Here is a 16,371-nt window from a genome sequence, read left to right on the forward strand (position 1 = left end):
CAAGGCCACCGAGTCCACTATCTGCGTGGAGATCTTATTAGAACAGGACCCTGCACTTTACCCGCATCCCGCTGGCTTTTTTAGCTCATGGACAGACACATGCATCAGTGGTGCACTTACACTCACACACACACACGCACGCACGCACGCACACACACACACACGGATGCACAGGCACAGCAGGATTCAAGAGAGATGTAAAAAAGGGTGAGATGGAGTGAGACCCCTGCAGCTCAGATGGGTTACTGTACCTTGGAAAGCGCTGATGGTGGTAGTGGTGGGTGGGGGGGTTGTGGTGAGAACATCTAGATGGAGAAAATGAAAACACACACACAAGAGGTATTAAATGAAGGAGAGAAGTCACAACAGCCATCATGGAGAGATTGCATGTTAGTAGGATAGAGATCTGGAAGAAAGAGAAACACTTTTTTTAACCAAGATCCACTTTACACCTGGGATTTGTTACGCTTTTGATCATGAAATCCCGATGGGATGCTACTCGAACATATTTGCTGGACAAAAAAACGTGGTGTTTTTGTCTTGTTTTCCATTTATGTAAGATGTAGTCTACAAACACTGGTGGAAAAGACTTTGGAACAAATTTGGAACAAGTTTTCTTGTGTGTTTTTGAAAGAAGTCAACTAGACAACATTTATGCCATGGACCTAAAGTAAATGTAGTAATATTAGGAAATATATTTATAATTTAAAAGAATTGTATTGTAATAAATACACATTTGTCCTATAACACTTTACAATGAGGTGCCATTTTTTTATTTATAATTATTTTTTGTTATTTTTATTATTATTATTATTATTATATTTTTTATTATAATATTTATGCATTTACTAACAAGAACAAACTATAAACAATACATTTATTACAGTATATATTCATCTATGTTAAATTTAGTTCATGAAAATAAAGTCGTTAATTGTCAGTTTATGTTAATTCACAGTGCTTTAACACTGTTAACAAGAATTTGGATTGTAAGATTGCATTAGTAGATGTTTAACTATGATGAAAAACATGCTGTAAAACTATTGTTCATTCTTAGCTAGTATTAACTAACATGAACTAACAAAATCTTCCTGTAAGGGGTGACCAATTCCTCCTGTGAAAGAACAATGTATAGAATGTACTTGTTATGTGCATTACATATGTTATGTTGTGTGAATTTAACATTTGAAGTTACACTGTTAGCTTTTGCCTAATCTTTAATTCCAAACCCTTACCCCAAAACTGAGCTCTAACTAGGGCTGAGCGATATGGCAAAAATGCAATCTCAATAATTATTTTCCATATTGAACAATAACGATATTTATTTCAATATAAGTTGTTAATACTTCCAGATTTAAAAGAGTAAATTTGGTGCATCTTCAATATCAACACACTTTTAGATTTCCATTGTTGCACATTTCTGCTGTGTGATTGGCTCTTAGATCATTATAGTGTAAAAACGTCCAGAGCTTATCATTGTTATTGACATAAATTTTATCGTGATTCGATATAATATCGTTTATCAGCCCAGCCCTAGTTTTAACCCCTATAACCCTAATCCCACACTTATTTCTAAACTTAACCAAGCCTAACCATACCTCAACAAACTCATTAGCAGAAAATGTGGAATGTGGAATTTTCCAAACATAGTAAGTACATGGTAAGTACACAGTAAGTAAGTCATGTAGAGTAGGTATTATATGTTAGTACATGGTAGTCAGGGCTTTTTATATAAAGTATGACGAGATATTGTCATAGCAACTTCTTTAAAATGATAGATACTGTAGATGCTGTTGTCTCATATTTCCCCATAGCGTTCATTTTATTTTTATCTAGAAACTGCTGTCAAATGGTTACAGTCAGTACTGTATGTTTTTGTGGTTACACAAAAAAGTAGGCTGAAACGCATACAATGTTCAGCATAATTAAGTACACCCCATTTTGAAAATGAATATTTTTATTAATTTCTCAGTGAATATAGGCAATATATTTTGGTGCATTTAAACAAAACAGATTTATTAAACAGATATATTTATTCAAATAATATTTTAGTCACCAAACATATTTAGATCTTGCAAGGTAATACAATTAAATTAAACCAAAATATTGCAAAAAAAAAAAAAATTACAACCTACTTGTATTTTTTCCTTTTTTTTTTTTTTTGCTTCACTTGATTGCTCTATTTTAAATTTGTATTTAATATTCGTATCAAATAATCATAAGTTATTTAGTTAGATAAGCTCCAGATTTGGCTAATCTAATGTATAAATATAATATTGTTTAGCTTTCTACTGAAATATGAATTTAAAAGATTAATTTGTGAGAGGTATACTTATATATGCTAAGCACTGTATTACCAATGAGTCTATGTTGCAATAATTATTACGTTTGTAATTATTACGAGTAATACAACATCAATATCTGTCATTTCGATGGTGTGATTTGCTTTTATTTAAGGCCTTGGGATGTGGTCATGCAATTTAATGAACAGTACCCTCAGAGAGATGATTCAAAACTTTATTGACTCCCATATTCTTGACTTCTAAGCCTTATTATCATCCTTTTACTGTGGGTATGTTTCTAAACTAGGCGAATGCAATAGAGCGCAACATAATCTGCCCACTTATTAAGCTGTCTTGGTTCCAGAATTTTTTTTCTTCCCCATGGGGATTTGTTTTTGAATAATCAACAAAGAGTTCAAAGACATGAAGCAAATTAACCAGCTTCGAGACTAAACATTATAAACCAGACAAAGCAAAAGGTATTTTACTGAATACTTAAAGCAAAGGTTCACCCAAAGTGAAGATTCTATCATCAGTTAATTGCCCCCCTCTAAAAAACAACAGCATTGGTAAAATTCTATTATTTCTAGATAATTTTATTATCTACAGTAATATATTTTAAAATATAAATAATTAAAGTAATTAGATTCAGAATTGTCAGCTTTACTCAAAACTTCAGTGTCACATATTCCTTGGTAAATGTAACAAATAAAAATGTCTTATTATTAAGACTATTGAAATTAGTGCTGCATAATATTTCAGTATTCTTTGAAAAAGTAAAACAAAATGTAACATTTTAAGTCTTTACTGTCACTTTTTAAAAATTTAAGGCACTTTTGATGAATAAAAGATCTAATTAACAAAAAAGTACTAGTTCAAAACTTCACACTGGATAAAAAATCTATAGAGAAAGAGAACAGAATTTTAACTTAGCCTAAAGAATAGTTCACAAACTGAAAAACCAATCATCATTTACTCACTCTTCACTTGTTCCAAACCTGTGTGGCTTTATTCTTTTGGTTAAAACATAAAATATTTTGACGAAAGCTGGAAACCTGTAACCATTGACATTGGCAGTGTTTGTTTTTCCCCTACTATGGAAGTCAATGTTTACAGGTTTTTCATCTCTTTTCAAAATATGTTTTTTAGTGTTCAACAGAAACACACCAGAAATATTTGGAAGCACTTCAAGGTGAGTAAATAATAAGTAAATTTAAATTTAGGAGCAAATTTTCTTGTTAGTATTTGTCAAAATACACTCACTGGCCACTTTATTAGGTATTCTGGTACCTTACTAGTACCAGTTTGGACCCCTTTTGGCTTCAGAACTGCCTTAATCCTTCGTGGCATAGATTCAACAAGGTACTGGACATATTCCTCATAGATTTTGGTCCATATTGACATGATAGCATCATGCAGTTGCTGCACATTTGTTAGCTGCACATCTATGATGTGAATCTCTCCTTCCACCACATCCCAAATGTGCTCTATTGGATTAAGTTCTGGTGACTGTGGAGGCCATTTCAGTACAGCGAACTCATTGTCATGTTCAAGAAACCAGTCTGAGATTGTTCACGCTTTATGACATTGTGCATTATCCTGCTGGAAGTAGCCATCAGAAGATTGGTACACTGTGGTCTTAAAGGGATGGACATGGTTAGCAACAATACTCAGGTCGGCTGTGGCAGTGCTTAATTGGTAATAAGTGTGCCAAGAAAATATTCCCCACACCATTAAACTACGACCACCAGCCTGAACCATTGATACAAGGCAAGATGGATCCATGCTTTCATGTTGTTGGCGCCAGAAGTCGAGACATATCAGACCAGGTAAAATTTTTCCAATTTTGGTGAGCCTGTGCAAATTGTAGCCTCACTTTCCTATTCTTAGCTGATAGGAGTGACACCTGGTGTGGTCTTCTGCTGCTGTAGCCCATCTGCCTCAAGGTTGAACATGTTGTGCAATTAGAGATGCTCTTCTGCATACCTCGGTTGTAACGAGTGGTTATTTGAGTTACTGTTGCTTTTCTATCAACTCGAACCAGTCTGGCCATTCTCCTCTGACACACTAAATCAACAAGGCATTTGCGCCGACAGACCTGCCGCTCACTGAATATTTTCTCTTTTTTTGACCATTCTCTGTAAACCATAGAGATGGTTGTGCGAGAAAATACCAACAGATCAGCAGTTTCTGAAATACTCAGACCAGCCTGTCTGGCACCTACAACCATGCCACATTCAAAGTCACTTAAACCACCGTTCTTCCCCATTCTTATGCTCGGTTTGAACTGCAGCAGATCATCTTGACCATGTCTACGTGCCTGAATCCATTGAGTTGCTGCTATGATGATTGGACAGGTGTACCTAATAAAGTGGCCGGTGAGTGTATGTCAAAATGACAAATTGTCATTAATATTTTATAAATGGCTGCAAATGTTTGTGCAACCTCTGACCTAACAAGTAAGTTGTGCTTTCCAATTCCCATGGCAAATGCAGGCAGACATCCATTCAATCAAACCTGCAGTGAAATGCGAGATGTAAATGCAAGAATATCCAGAAACTAACCAGATGTAAAGTGGGCCCAGAGCAGACAATAGCCTGTACACGTCCTTGATTGAAACAGAAATGGCCTGTCATTTTGCTTTTACATGAAATTGCATGTCTTGACAGTGAACCATTGTCCTACAAAACAGGGTTATTGAACTAGCTAAAGGCAAATTGCCCAGCTATAGATATTTGATCGCATATAATGTAAAGAAAATGACTGGAAATTGAACCAAAATGACAAGCTGTAACAATAGAATATGGCGGCTCAAGAAATAAAGAATTAGACGTCCAAGCAATGGTATAAAGGCTGCGTTTGAATAGGCTTGACACTGGTCGACACAAGCCGTGTGATTAAACAAAACACACTTTGCCAAAGGCTTTGTTCAGACAGGCAGGAAAAATCCGATGTTTTGGCATATCTGACTCAAATCCGTTTAGTTGTTTTGTTTGTAGACTGAACGGCGAAAAAAACACACATGGAATCCAATGTTAACAAAGTGATCCAAACCACATCCAATCCGATTAAAATCAAACCTTTTCTGAAATGCTTCCAATTGTGATTTTTAATCATACAAAAAAAAAACATGAATGTAACGTCATACAAAGTGTTCAACAGTGAGTCTGAACATAATGAATGAGCAGTTTTGGATGCAGTACTTGCATGATTTTAGCACAGCGGTGAGATGTTGTGATGGACGTGAGCAGAGGCAACATTTCCAGTTTTCCGTCCTCTCTTTCCACACTGACAGCTGCTCTCAGATGTTGCATGCACAAGCCTCAAGGCATCTTGCTGGTGCTTACATCATTACTACAGCAAGTGATTTAGATGTAGCAGATACTGACTTACATGGCCTGAACAAACAGATCAGATGTGAACGCTTCAACTCTTGACTGACCATCCATTCTGTCATTTCTGAAGAAAAGGTTCTGCTTATTGTGTTAACAGCTGTGATGCTACCTTGTCAGAAAACTGGGAAACTTTTTCAGGATTCCTTAATGAATGGAAGTTTTAAAAGACTTGCACTCATTTGATATATATATATATATATATATATATATATATATATATATATATATATATATATATATATATATATATATATATATATATATATATATATATATATATATATATTTAAAAACACTTTTATTCTAGCCAAAATAAAACAAATAAGACTTTCTCCAGAAGAAAAAATATTATCAGACATACTGTGAAAATTTCCTTGCTCTGTTAAACATCATTTGATCATTTGAGAAATATAAAAAAAGAAAAAAAATTAAAGGGGGGCCAATAATTCTGACTTCAACTGTATATGCCCATACCTAATATCAGATGGCCAAAAAAATATTTTTTTTTATAAATTTTTCATAAATTGTTTGGTATTTGAGATGCAGCAAGTCCAGATACCAATGTGTACACTATGATTTTATATAAAACTCACTTTAATACGAATTTTCATGACAAAAAAGTGGTCATAAACGAATATTTTCTCAATTCTACTGAGTAGTGGCTTGGACCAGGTAACAGTATTCCATACATCACTGATACATCACAGCTTAACAAGTGGATAAAATTAGTCCCCAATCGGCTACTGTCTGAGCTGGGGTATTTGCATGAAACGATCTGATTGGCTGACGCTTCCATTTATCACTTGAAAAGTTGAGAAATTACCAACTTCTGCAGCTAGCAATGCTGCTGAAGCGATGCCAATGGATTGACAATTTAGTTCGGCAACACTTGACATCACGCATTCAAAGTGATTGGGAAGTGTTGACGATGACGACCCATATGAATGGGCCGTAATGCAGTTACAAACTAGTTTTTTTATTATAAAATGTAATGAGCCTTTAATAAATAACTTTTTTTTTAGCATTGTTAGTATGATACTGGAAGGTGGGAGGAAAAAGTAACTCAGAAGCCACTGATGAAAGATGGAGAGTGATTCATTTGTGAAAAGTTCCAGTAAATAGGTGAGAAAGTGACAAAATAACAATAAAGAAAACTTTTTCCTGCCCAAAAGCTGTCCAAAACCCGCCCTAAGTACAAAAGCCCCCAAAATATTAAATTAATATTTTATTTAATTTAAATTTATTTAAAGTTTATTAATAAACTAATCACTTTAACTGTCATAATTTTTAATCATACAGCAATCAACACCAGCAGTCACAGAACCACAACATAACCGGATCACATCGAAACACCTCCCTCCTCTCACCCACACACTGCACCCATTACACAACCTATTAGAGTATGTTTTACTTTTAAAATAGGACTTTATTTAATAATAATTTTGTCCAATTTGGCGTTTTGAATTCTTTTGAACATAATTAGGTGCTGTTTGTCAATCAGACAACGCCTCTATGTTTGTTCTAACTGTCAATTGCAGGAAAAATGATCGATAAGTATTATGATAAACCACTGTGAGTTAAACTGCAGGTGCTGCGTGATCAGCATGCACAACAAGGGAAGTTGGATTTGTCCGGGGAGTCTGATTTTGATACATTTATTGTTCCTTCACCTCCTCTTGCGGGTGGGTTCATGCAGTTTGCGCTATTCACTGGTCACTGCTAACTGAACGGAGTAAGAGCACACAGTTATGTTTTGTTAAATAAGTTTACGTTTCAAAACTTTTGTCAACCCACCTATGCCATTTTTTACTCGCACAACCAAATTCAAATCTGCCCAATCTGGCAATCTGTTTGAATCCGTTAAATCTTATGCATTCTTGCAAATTGCAGTAGTAATGTCTTTGAACATCAGTGTATATGTATATTTATGTTATCATTAAAAATAGATTCCAACCCGAACACGATTTTTCATTTTTAATGTGATAAAATTTTGATCAAAAATCAAAGCAGCACGGATGGACAGTGTAAATACGCGGATCCTGCACCCTACAAAAAGCACTCAACATGATTCAGATCTTGCAGCCAGCTTTCCTCTCATGCAGCACATACGGAAACGGCAGAACGAGAAAATGACATTATGAGAATCATTTATTAATAAACACACAGTCATATTGGATACAGCCTGCGCACAATCAGCGGAATAATGGGCCGCTGGCGAACGCGGCCGAGTCATTGTACTGTGGCTGTGCAATGTGACTATCATTCCAGTTTTTAGCACAGATACTCAGGCTCCGTGCTGGGGAACAGTCGCAGCGGGCAAAATTGGCTGGCTGTCTCCATCACTTTATTGTCTGTGCTCCATCAAAAGATCTCAGTAGGGGCCCAAACACTTCCCAACTAATGATAAAACATCAAGGACAGGATAATGTCTCTGAATGTAGATGCTGGGAGACGCATCGCCTGATGGAAATATTTCAGGGATTTGGTGCGCCGTGACCGATCGCAGACGGGTTTTGGAAATGTCATAGTCCTGTTGCTGAAATTGTGCATGCAGAGGATACGGCCAGCACAAAGGTCTGAATAGGATGTGGCATGCATAATAGTCAAGCAAACACGAATTTTCCATGGGCAATTTGCAGGCTGGGTGACTCCTGGCTCCACGTTATGAGCGGGCGAGATGCGAATGTGTTTGGACGTGCAATATTTCCATTTGTATGTGAAGGACGGAAATATGAAATTCCAATCACGCGGTGAGAAAATGGACGATACGAGTACTTATCGCGGGCGGGATTGTCCTGACAACACTTGTGAGACGTGTCCTCATAAAAACCGTTGGCTCTGTGCCACAGGCTCTCAGCAGTGCTGAATGTGTTGAATCTGTGGGTAATGGTGCAGAGTCGAGAAGGCATGTGTCGGGCCGACCTGTCTATTTATGGTTAAAAAGACTTTGAAAACATTAATAAGAATAAGAGACATTAATAACAATTATAGGCTGATGACAAGGAATGGCACGTTGTTTTACTACTATTAATAATCTGTTAAAGTAGTAAAGAGGGTCAACTGAAACTATGGTAGTGTTTTTGATTGACTAAAAATTCATTTTTAATTGCAAATATTGACACAGAATATCCAAATTAGGGTGAGGCAGTGGTGCAGTAGGTAGTTCTGTCGCCTCACAGAAAGAAGGTGACTGGTTCGAGCCTCGGCTGGGTCAGTTGGCGTTTCTGTGTGGAGTTTGCATGTTCTCCCTGCCTTCACGTGGGTTTCCTCCGGGTGCTCCGGTTTTCCCCACAAGTCCAAAGACATGCGATACAGGTGAATTGGGAAGGCTAAATTTTCCATAATGTATGAGTGTGAGTGAGTGTGTATGGATGGTTCCCAGAGATGAGTTGCGGCTGGAAGGGCATCCTCTGCGTAAAACATGTGCTTTATAAGTTGGCGGTTCATTCCGCTGTGGCACCCCAGATTAATAAAGGGACTAAGCCGAAAAGGAAAAATTAATGAATGAATTTTCAAATTAATAGTGAAACAAAAAAAGGAAATGTAAATGCTTGACATTTTATATATGTGTCATCTTTTAACTGAGTAGTACTATGAACGATTGAAGGACAGTTATTTATTTAAGGTTTTTTAGTCATTTTGTGCATTTTCATTTTGTTCAACATAGTTTTTCTAATTATAGCTGACAAGAGGGAAATAGCAGAATGAGAATAAATATAGTGCGGGGGCCCTTGCTCCAGAAGACAAGACAAGACATAGACAAGAATAAAATGAAGTAGTGACTGCAGGTTAAAGGAAAGTAGTGGAGTAAAAGTTCCAATACAGCACTAAAAATGTACTTAAAAACTACTTAGTAAAATTACAATTTCTGAGAAAAACTAGCTAATTACAGTAGTTTGAGTATTTGTAATTTGTTACTTTACACCACTAGTTACTTTTAATGCATTACCCCCAACACTGGTGGTCAGTCAACACATGATTAATTGCTCATAACAGTAAAATTTGAAGTCATAAATAGATTTTAACACTGAATCAATGAAAAAAAAAACATGAAGATGCATGGTGTTTTAAATATTTGCCATATTAACATTGAGTATGCATCATATGGATCAACATACATTTTCTTATTATTACAACACCTTTAAATTCCTATTTTAAATTATATATAAATATAATAATGTGAAATGACACATTATTTAACTACCAAATATATTTGATGTGTTATCTGGAAGAAACAGTGTTGTCAGTTGACTAAAATCTCATGAATAATTGCAACTAATCGGTCATAACATTTAGACCCAATCCTAATTCTACCTCTTAGTCCCTCCCCTTATGCCTCCCCTCATTTTGCACGTTCCCGTGAAGGGGTTCCAATTCTCTTTAGCTTGAAGGCGTCGGGCTAAGAGGAAGGGGTAAACACCCCTTCGAAAGACGATTTTTCAGGACCACACTCATCCAAAGGGTTGCAAAGTGAAGAGTGGGTGGGTGGTTGGAGGGGATGGGTGCGGTCTAAGTGAATAGCAGGAAAGGTGCTTGCATGCTTTTTGGACTAAAAAGCAGGGGAAGAGGGGATTGAGAGTTTTCCGGGAGACAGAACAATACGATAGATGGGGGGAGATGGGTCTGAAATACGGGAGACTCCCGGGAAAAACGGGAGTGTTGGCAGGTATGGTCTGCTATAATGTTAATGTTGTTTTTGATGTGAACTACAGCAGTCACAATTGTCTGACCTCATATGAAACATGAGATCGTGATGACATATGATGCCGTGTGGAGGTGCTGTAGTGGTGTCCCATTTCTTAGGGGTAAATTTTGAAGCCCTTCCTCTTCACACTCATTTGTAAGGGCCAAGGGGAAGGGGTGGGGGTACAAAAATAGAATTAGGATTGGGCCTTACATTTGCGATAATAAATATATTTCCAATATCTCAAAAAAAAAATTACAAACAGCTTAACAATGTTAAACAGCTCTACTTACTGTATGGCCCATGACACAGGAAAACCAAAAGACTGAAGCACATGATAAATTATCTACAGTATGCTAAACATAAGCAACTGCTCCATTTAAGCAGTGTATCAATGCTATTCCCAACGTCAAATGTATTATGCTGTCAAAGCAGAAATTAAAGCGGTTGAAAGGCTGTCTAATACTGTTACACACAATATATTAGTGGTCTTGACAGAAACTTTGGCTTGGTATCAAACATTACGGAGCAGCTCGAGTCATTCAGCATGTTAGACAGTCAAGGTAAAGCACATAAGATTGTAAGTGGCACACCGTGACTCCGAGTCTGCATTTGCGTTTTAACAAGAGTTGATGTTACATGAGTTTGGCTGAGGGAACATCTCCCAAAGGAGCCTGAATATGGAGGTTAATGCTGGACATGGTCTGTGTCGATACTTATTCTCTCCCAACAGGCCTTTGCACAGAACATCTAGTGACTGTAATTGAAACACACACAATTCCCACTGGGAGAGACGTGGGTTAAAAAGAGCGGCAAACAACAGCATTGCTGAACACAGATGTAGGTGGAAGCACACATATGAAGTGCAGGTTTAAAGGTTGGTGGAAAGTGGAGAAAGAAAATAGCACTTAGTAGCATGAACATGAATACAAATGTAATGTAAATGATAAATGGTAAACAATTTGATTCAGTAAAAACAAAAATAATGCTAAACTAATAGTACTTTGTTACAGTACATAAATATTACTATACCATACTATAGCGTTACATGATTATTTAACATGTTTTCAGTATGTTGTTACATTTTTATTATGACTATACTACACTACCTGACAAAAGTCTTGCCGCCTATCCAAGTTTTAGGAACAACAAATCATAACTTGATTGCTAGTTGATCATTTGGTATCAGAAGGGGAGGCTGAAGTATGAGAAGGAGCGTTATTCTCCTGAAGAATTTGCTGTCTCCTGTGGTTTGTAATGTACCGGGCAGCCAAAATGTCTTGATACCTCAGGCTGTTGATGTTGCCATCCACTCTGCAGATCTCTTGCATGCCCCCATACTAAATGTAACCTCAAACCATGATTTTTCCTTCACCAAACTTGACTGATTTCCATGAGAATTTTGGGTCCATATAGATTCCAATAGGTCTACTGCAGTATTTGTGATGTTTGGGATGAGATTCAGCATGATTCATCAGAAAAATCAACCTTCTGCCACTTTTGCAAATGATCAACTAGAAATCAAGTTATTATTTGTTGCTCTTTCAACTAGGATCAATGACAATTCTTTTATCAGGTGGTGTACATTGTTATCAGTAGTATATAGACATTTTTTTCTTTACACAAAACGTTTCACTCTGGAATGCGAAAATTAAGCTAAAATCTGGACGCCAAACGAATGACTTAATGCGCCTTAATGAGGGAGTCATTGAATTGTTCACTCAACCAGACTGTGAAAACTGAGAAGATTCAGAATCATTAAAACAAATGAATCAATATTTATTAACCATCTGATAAACACAAATTCAGCCAATAATGTTATCTTTTAAAAGTTTGTCAAATTTGCGCCTTTTTATATTATATTATATTATATTATATTATATTATATTATATTATGTTATATTATATTATATTATATTATATTATTGTATATTGTATATTATATTATATTATATTATATTATATTATATTATATTATATTATATTATATTATATTATATTATATTATATTATATTATTTTATATGATATTATATTATATTATATTATATTATATTATATTATATTATATTATATTATATTATATTATATTATATTATGTTATATTATATTATATTATTGTATATTATTGTATATTATATTATATTATATTATATTATATTATATTATATTATGTTATATTATATTATATTATATTATATTATATTATATTATATTATATTATATTATATTATAGTATATTATATTATATTATATTATATTATATTATATCGTATCGTATCGTATCATATCATTTTATATTATATTATATTATATTATATTATATTATATTATATTATATTATATTATATTATATTATATTATATTATATTATATTATATTATATTATATTATATTATTTCCTTATTATTGTTTTTAATTAATTAATCCCTTATACTTAATTTATAAGTATATACAGCAGTAAAAATAAATGGCTGGTGAATACTGATAAGGGTATTGATCCACATACAGTACATGTCTTTGTTTTTCTGAATCAAATACTAAAACAGTTCTAGAGTGACTGGGAATTCAAAACATGTGAACGGCGTCATTTAAAACAGAGACAGACTAAAAAGCAAACATGCAATTAGCTGGACTAGATTATTTAGCTCCAGCAACGAATTAAATGCACTGCCTGAACTACACCTGCAAGCAATATTCCACTGTGAATGCTACACTTAAAAAATGCAGACGGGGTGTTAATAGACACACACTAATTAATCTGGATGCCATGATTAGTGGGGGAAATCAATTCTCCTGTGTGCACGGACGTGTATTTAGCTATTTTTTGGGCTGCATTTCGGCATGCTTTAGGTCAACATAAGGAGCCTCAGATGTAATTAAAAGCTCTTATTAACACATTCAAACCTCTGCAGCTTCATAAATACTTTCGCTTTGTATATTGTTTTCTGGTAATGCAGAGTAATGAGTCACAGATGGATTTGCAATGATACAAACTACATTTACATCAAAGATGAAACGAGACGCAGGGGAGAAACGGAAATAACGAAGCCAAATGTAAACAGAATGATAGAAAAAACACAATTTCAATGTCAAAGCCTGCAGACCTTGAGCATCCAAAATGGTGTGCAGTTTTCCTTCAGTGTCACGTATTCCCAGCTGTGGAATCTCCAGATAATTTCAACAGCTTCATTATGATGATAAACGATGAACGCTGATAAACGTACATGAATTGCATTAAAGAAGTCCCTAATCAGCAGGTTTTGCTGTCGGTGGACCAATCCTGCAGGCAAAATCACCAACCTGGAAAACCATTACAACCAGCCTGTATCTGTCTGATGGGAAAAAAGTCCATGAACATTTACTGGAGAAAGTACTTTCTGCTCTTTTCCATTTAAAAGCTCATCCGAACAAAATGTAAGTGACCTAGTTTAAAAAAAAAAAAAAAAAAAAAAAAAAACTGGGACAATTGACTTCTACTGATCTATAGTGCTTTATAGGCCTGCAAGCTCTCAGTAGAGGGATATTCAGAAGTTTCCATAAAAGATTTCAGGTCCATAGTTGAAAATGAGCATTTTTAAGTCCATATCTATGGTGACCCAGTAATGCACATAGCAACCACATTAAAAAAGCAAACATAAGCACAACACAAATACTTTCATAATGATAACATGCATAAAGTAAACATACTCTAAGCTCGCAACCAGTGTTAGGCATGCTACTTTAAAAGAAATTAGTTATAATTACTAGTTACTTCTCACAAACAGTAACTGAGTAATTACATCATTATAAATGTAACTAATTGCCATGGAAAGTAACTAATGCGTTTTAAAAGAAACATATTGTGACAGACATCTATCAAATTTTACATTTATTGTAAATAGGATTATTTCTATAGTGGAACAATAAAACATAATAGATGGTTTAGAACTTGTAATATTTACCACAACTGGCAAACTACAAAGTATTAAAATAAAGGATGTTTCTTAAGAAATATAACAAAAGTAGAGTAAACATATTACAGCTTTATTTTATTATATCTGTTCATGAATCACAGATTACATAAGATACTGTCAGAGGTGGGTAGAATATTTCTGTTTAACGGAGAGAAGATAGTTTATATAACATAATAGTTTTAATAACTCATTTCTAATAACTGATTTATTTTATTTGTGCCATGATGACAGTAAATGATATTTTACTAGATAATTTTTCAAGACACTTCTGTACAGTTTAAAGTGACATTTAAGTCATTGTATAACGATAGTTTGTTCTGTAGACTATCGAAGAAAACAAATAGCTTAAAGGAGCTAAAAATTTTGTCCTTAAAATGGTGTTTAAAAAATTAAAAACTACTTTTATTTTAGCCTAAATAAAACAAATAAGACATTCTCCAGAAGAAAAAATATTATCAGACATACTGTGAAAAATTTCTTTACACTGTTAAAAATCATTTGGGAAATATTGGGAGGGCTAATAATTCTGAATTCAACTGTATATGTAACAGAGCAAGAAATGTTTCACAATGTTTCCTATAAGATTTATTTTTTTCTTCTGGTGAAATTCTTACTTGTTTTATATTAGTTAAAATGAAAGCAGTTTTTAATGTTTTTAAAACCATTTTAAGGTCAATATTATTAGCTGCAATAAGCAATATGTTTTTATTGTCTACAGAACAAACCATTGTTAATGATTTACCTAATTACCCTAACTTTTTCTGTTAAAAATAATGCTTAAATGTTATTTTTTAATGGTTAACAGTGTGAATGACTAATATGTACTGGGCTAGTCAATTATTCCATCAAACAGCAGCACTTGGTTATACCATAGTTACCAATAATAGGGTTCAACTTGGGATAATTTTGACACTTATCACTACTTGCGGAGCTGAAATTCATGTACACTGAAAAAAGTGTTGCATGCAAAACTGTAGCAAACAATTTATTTGTGTTGAATTTAAACAAAAAAATTAAATTGAGCAATGTTCAACTTATTTTGTTTGTTTGAATTCAGCTTAAATAAATTGTTTACAACCACTTAACGTAAAAAAATTGAGTAAATCCAAGGAATCATCTTTGAATAATTTTTTTCAGTGTAGGCTATATGTTGCAATGACAGTTTGATGTACAGCATGCATCGCATTATGAAACTGTTCTTGTTGAGATCTTGGAAAACATGAACTTGAGGCCATGGGTGACCTGGTCTGATAAACTCACTGCACAGACTGCGGGACTGTGTTTCTCAGAACCACAGATTGTGATTCGACATGATCGCAGTATGAACTTGCACATCTTCCTCGACTTCAGCTATCATTCCAACACAGGCACGCGCTCTAACCTAAAGCAGGAGATGTGTCTCTATAGCAACCTCTCTTGACACAACCTCTCCAATGCGATGCCTTGCGATCATTTGAGAGTAACAGAGGAACGCCACCAAATGTAGCAAAGTAATAGTAAGCATTTTTCTCTAATAATTTACTTGAGTAAAAGTAAACGTACACATTTTTAAATGTACTCAAAAAGTACACGTTAACCAACAATTTTACTCAAGTAAATGTAACGAAGTAAATGTAATTTGTTACTACCCTCCTATGGATACTACATTAAAGCCTGTTTCTTTCAACAAACCTTCTAGTGTTTAATTATGCTTGAATCCTGGTATTCATCATGATTACTGCAGAGTCCATGCTCTCTCTCACAGATGCCCTATGGCCGAACTCCTAGTTTCATTCACGGATAATATGGAAATGTGATTGTAAAAGTACTTTGTCAAAATATACTAACATGACTTATTTTGCTATTATTTCCGCGTGTCAGAATAATACTAAATAGTTTTAGTTGCTCCATCTACCTCTTTGAAAATGTTCCGTCTACCTCTTTTTGACCTGCATCCTTAGCCAATCATCATCAGTTATGTGGTTGTCCCACTCCTACTCCCAACAAACACACAAACACACATGGCAATCATCATCAGTTATGTGGTTGTCCCACCCCTACACACACACATGCCAA

The 16,371-nt window shown here is 34.7% G+C and overlaps 1 protein-coding gene across 3 annotated transcripts in view; it reads right to left on the reverse strand.

Annotated features, from left to right (window-relative positions):
- cadm1b (cell adhesion molecule 1b) overlaps positions 1-16,371 on the reverse strand; it is a 350,413-nt gene that overhangs the window by 69,066 nt on the left and 264,976 nt on the right. For 2 of the 3 annotated variants that reach the window (XM_056473895.1, XM_056473894.1), the window contains one exon: positions 252-305. The exons of the other annotated variant lie outside the window; for it this stretch is intronic. In XM_056473895.1, coding sequence (XP_056329870.1) covers positions 252-305 — 54 coding nt within the window. The remainder of the gene's footprint in view (positions 1-251; positions 306-16,371) is intronic. 3 annotated transcript variants of the gene reach the window in all.

Source organism: Danio aesculapii, chromosome 15 (genome assembly GCF_903798145.1).
Source record: "Danio aesculapii chromosome 15, fDanAes4.1, whole genome shotgun sequence".
NCBI lineage: Eukaryota > Metazoa > Chordata > Actinopteri > Cypriniformes > Danionidae > Danio > Danio aesculapii.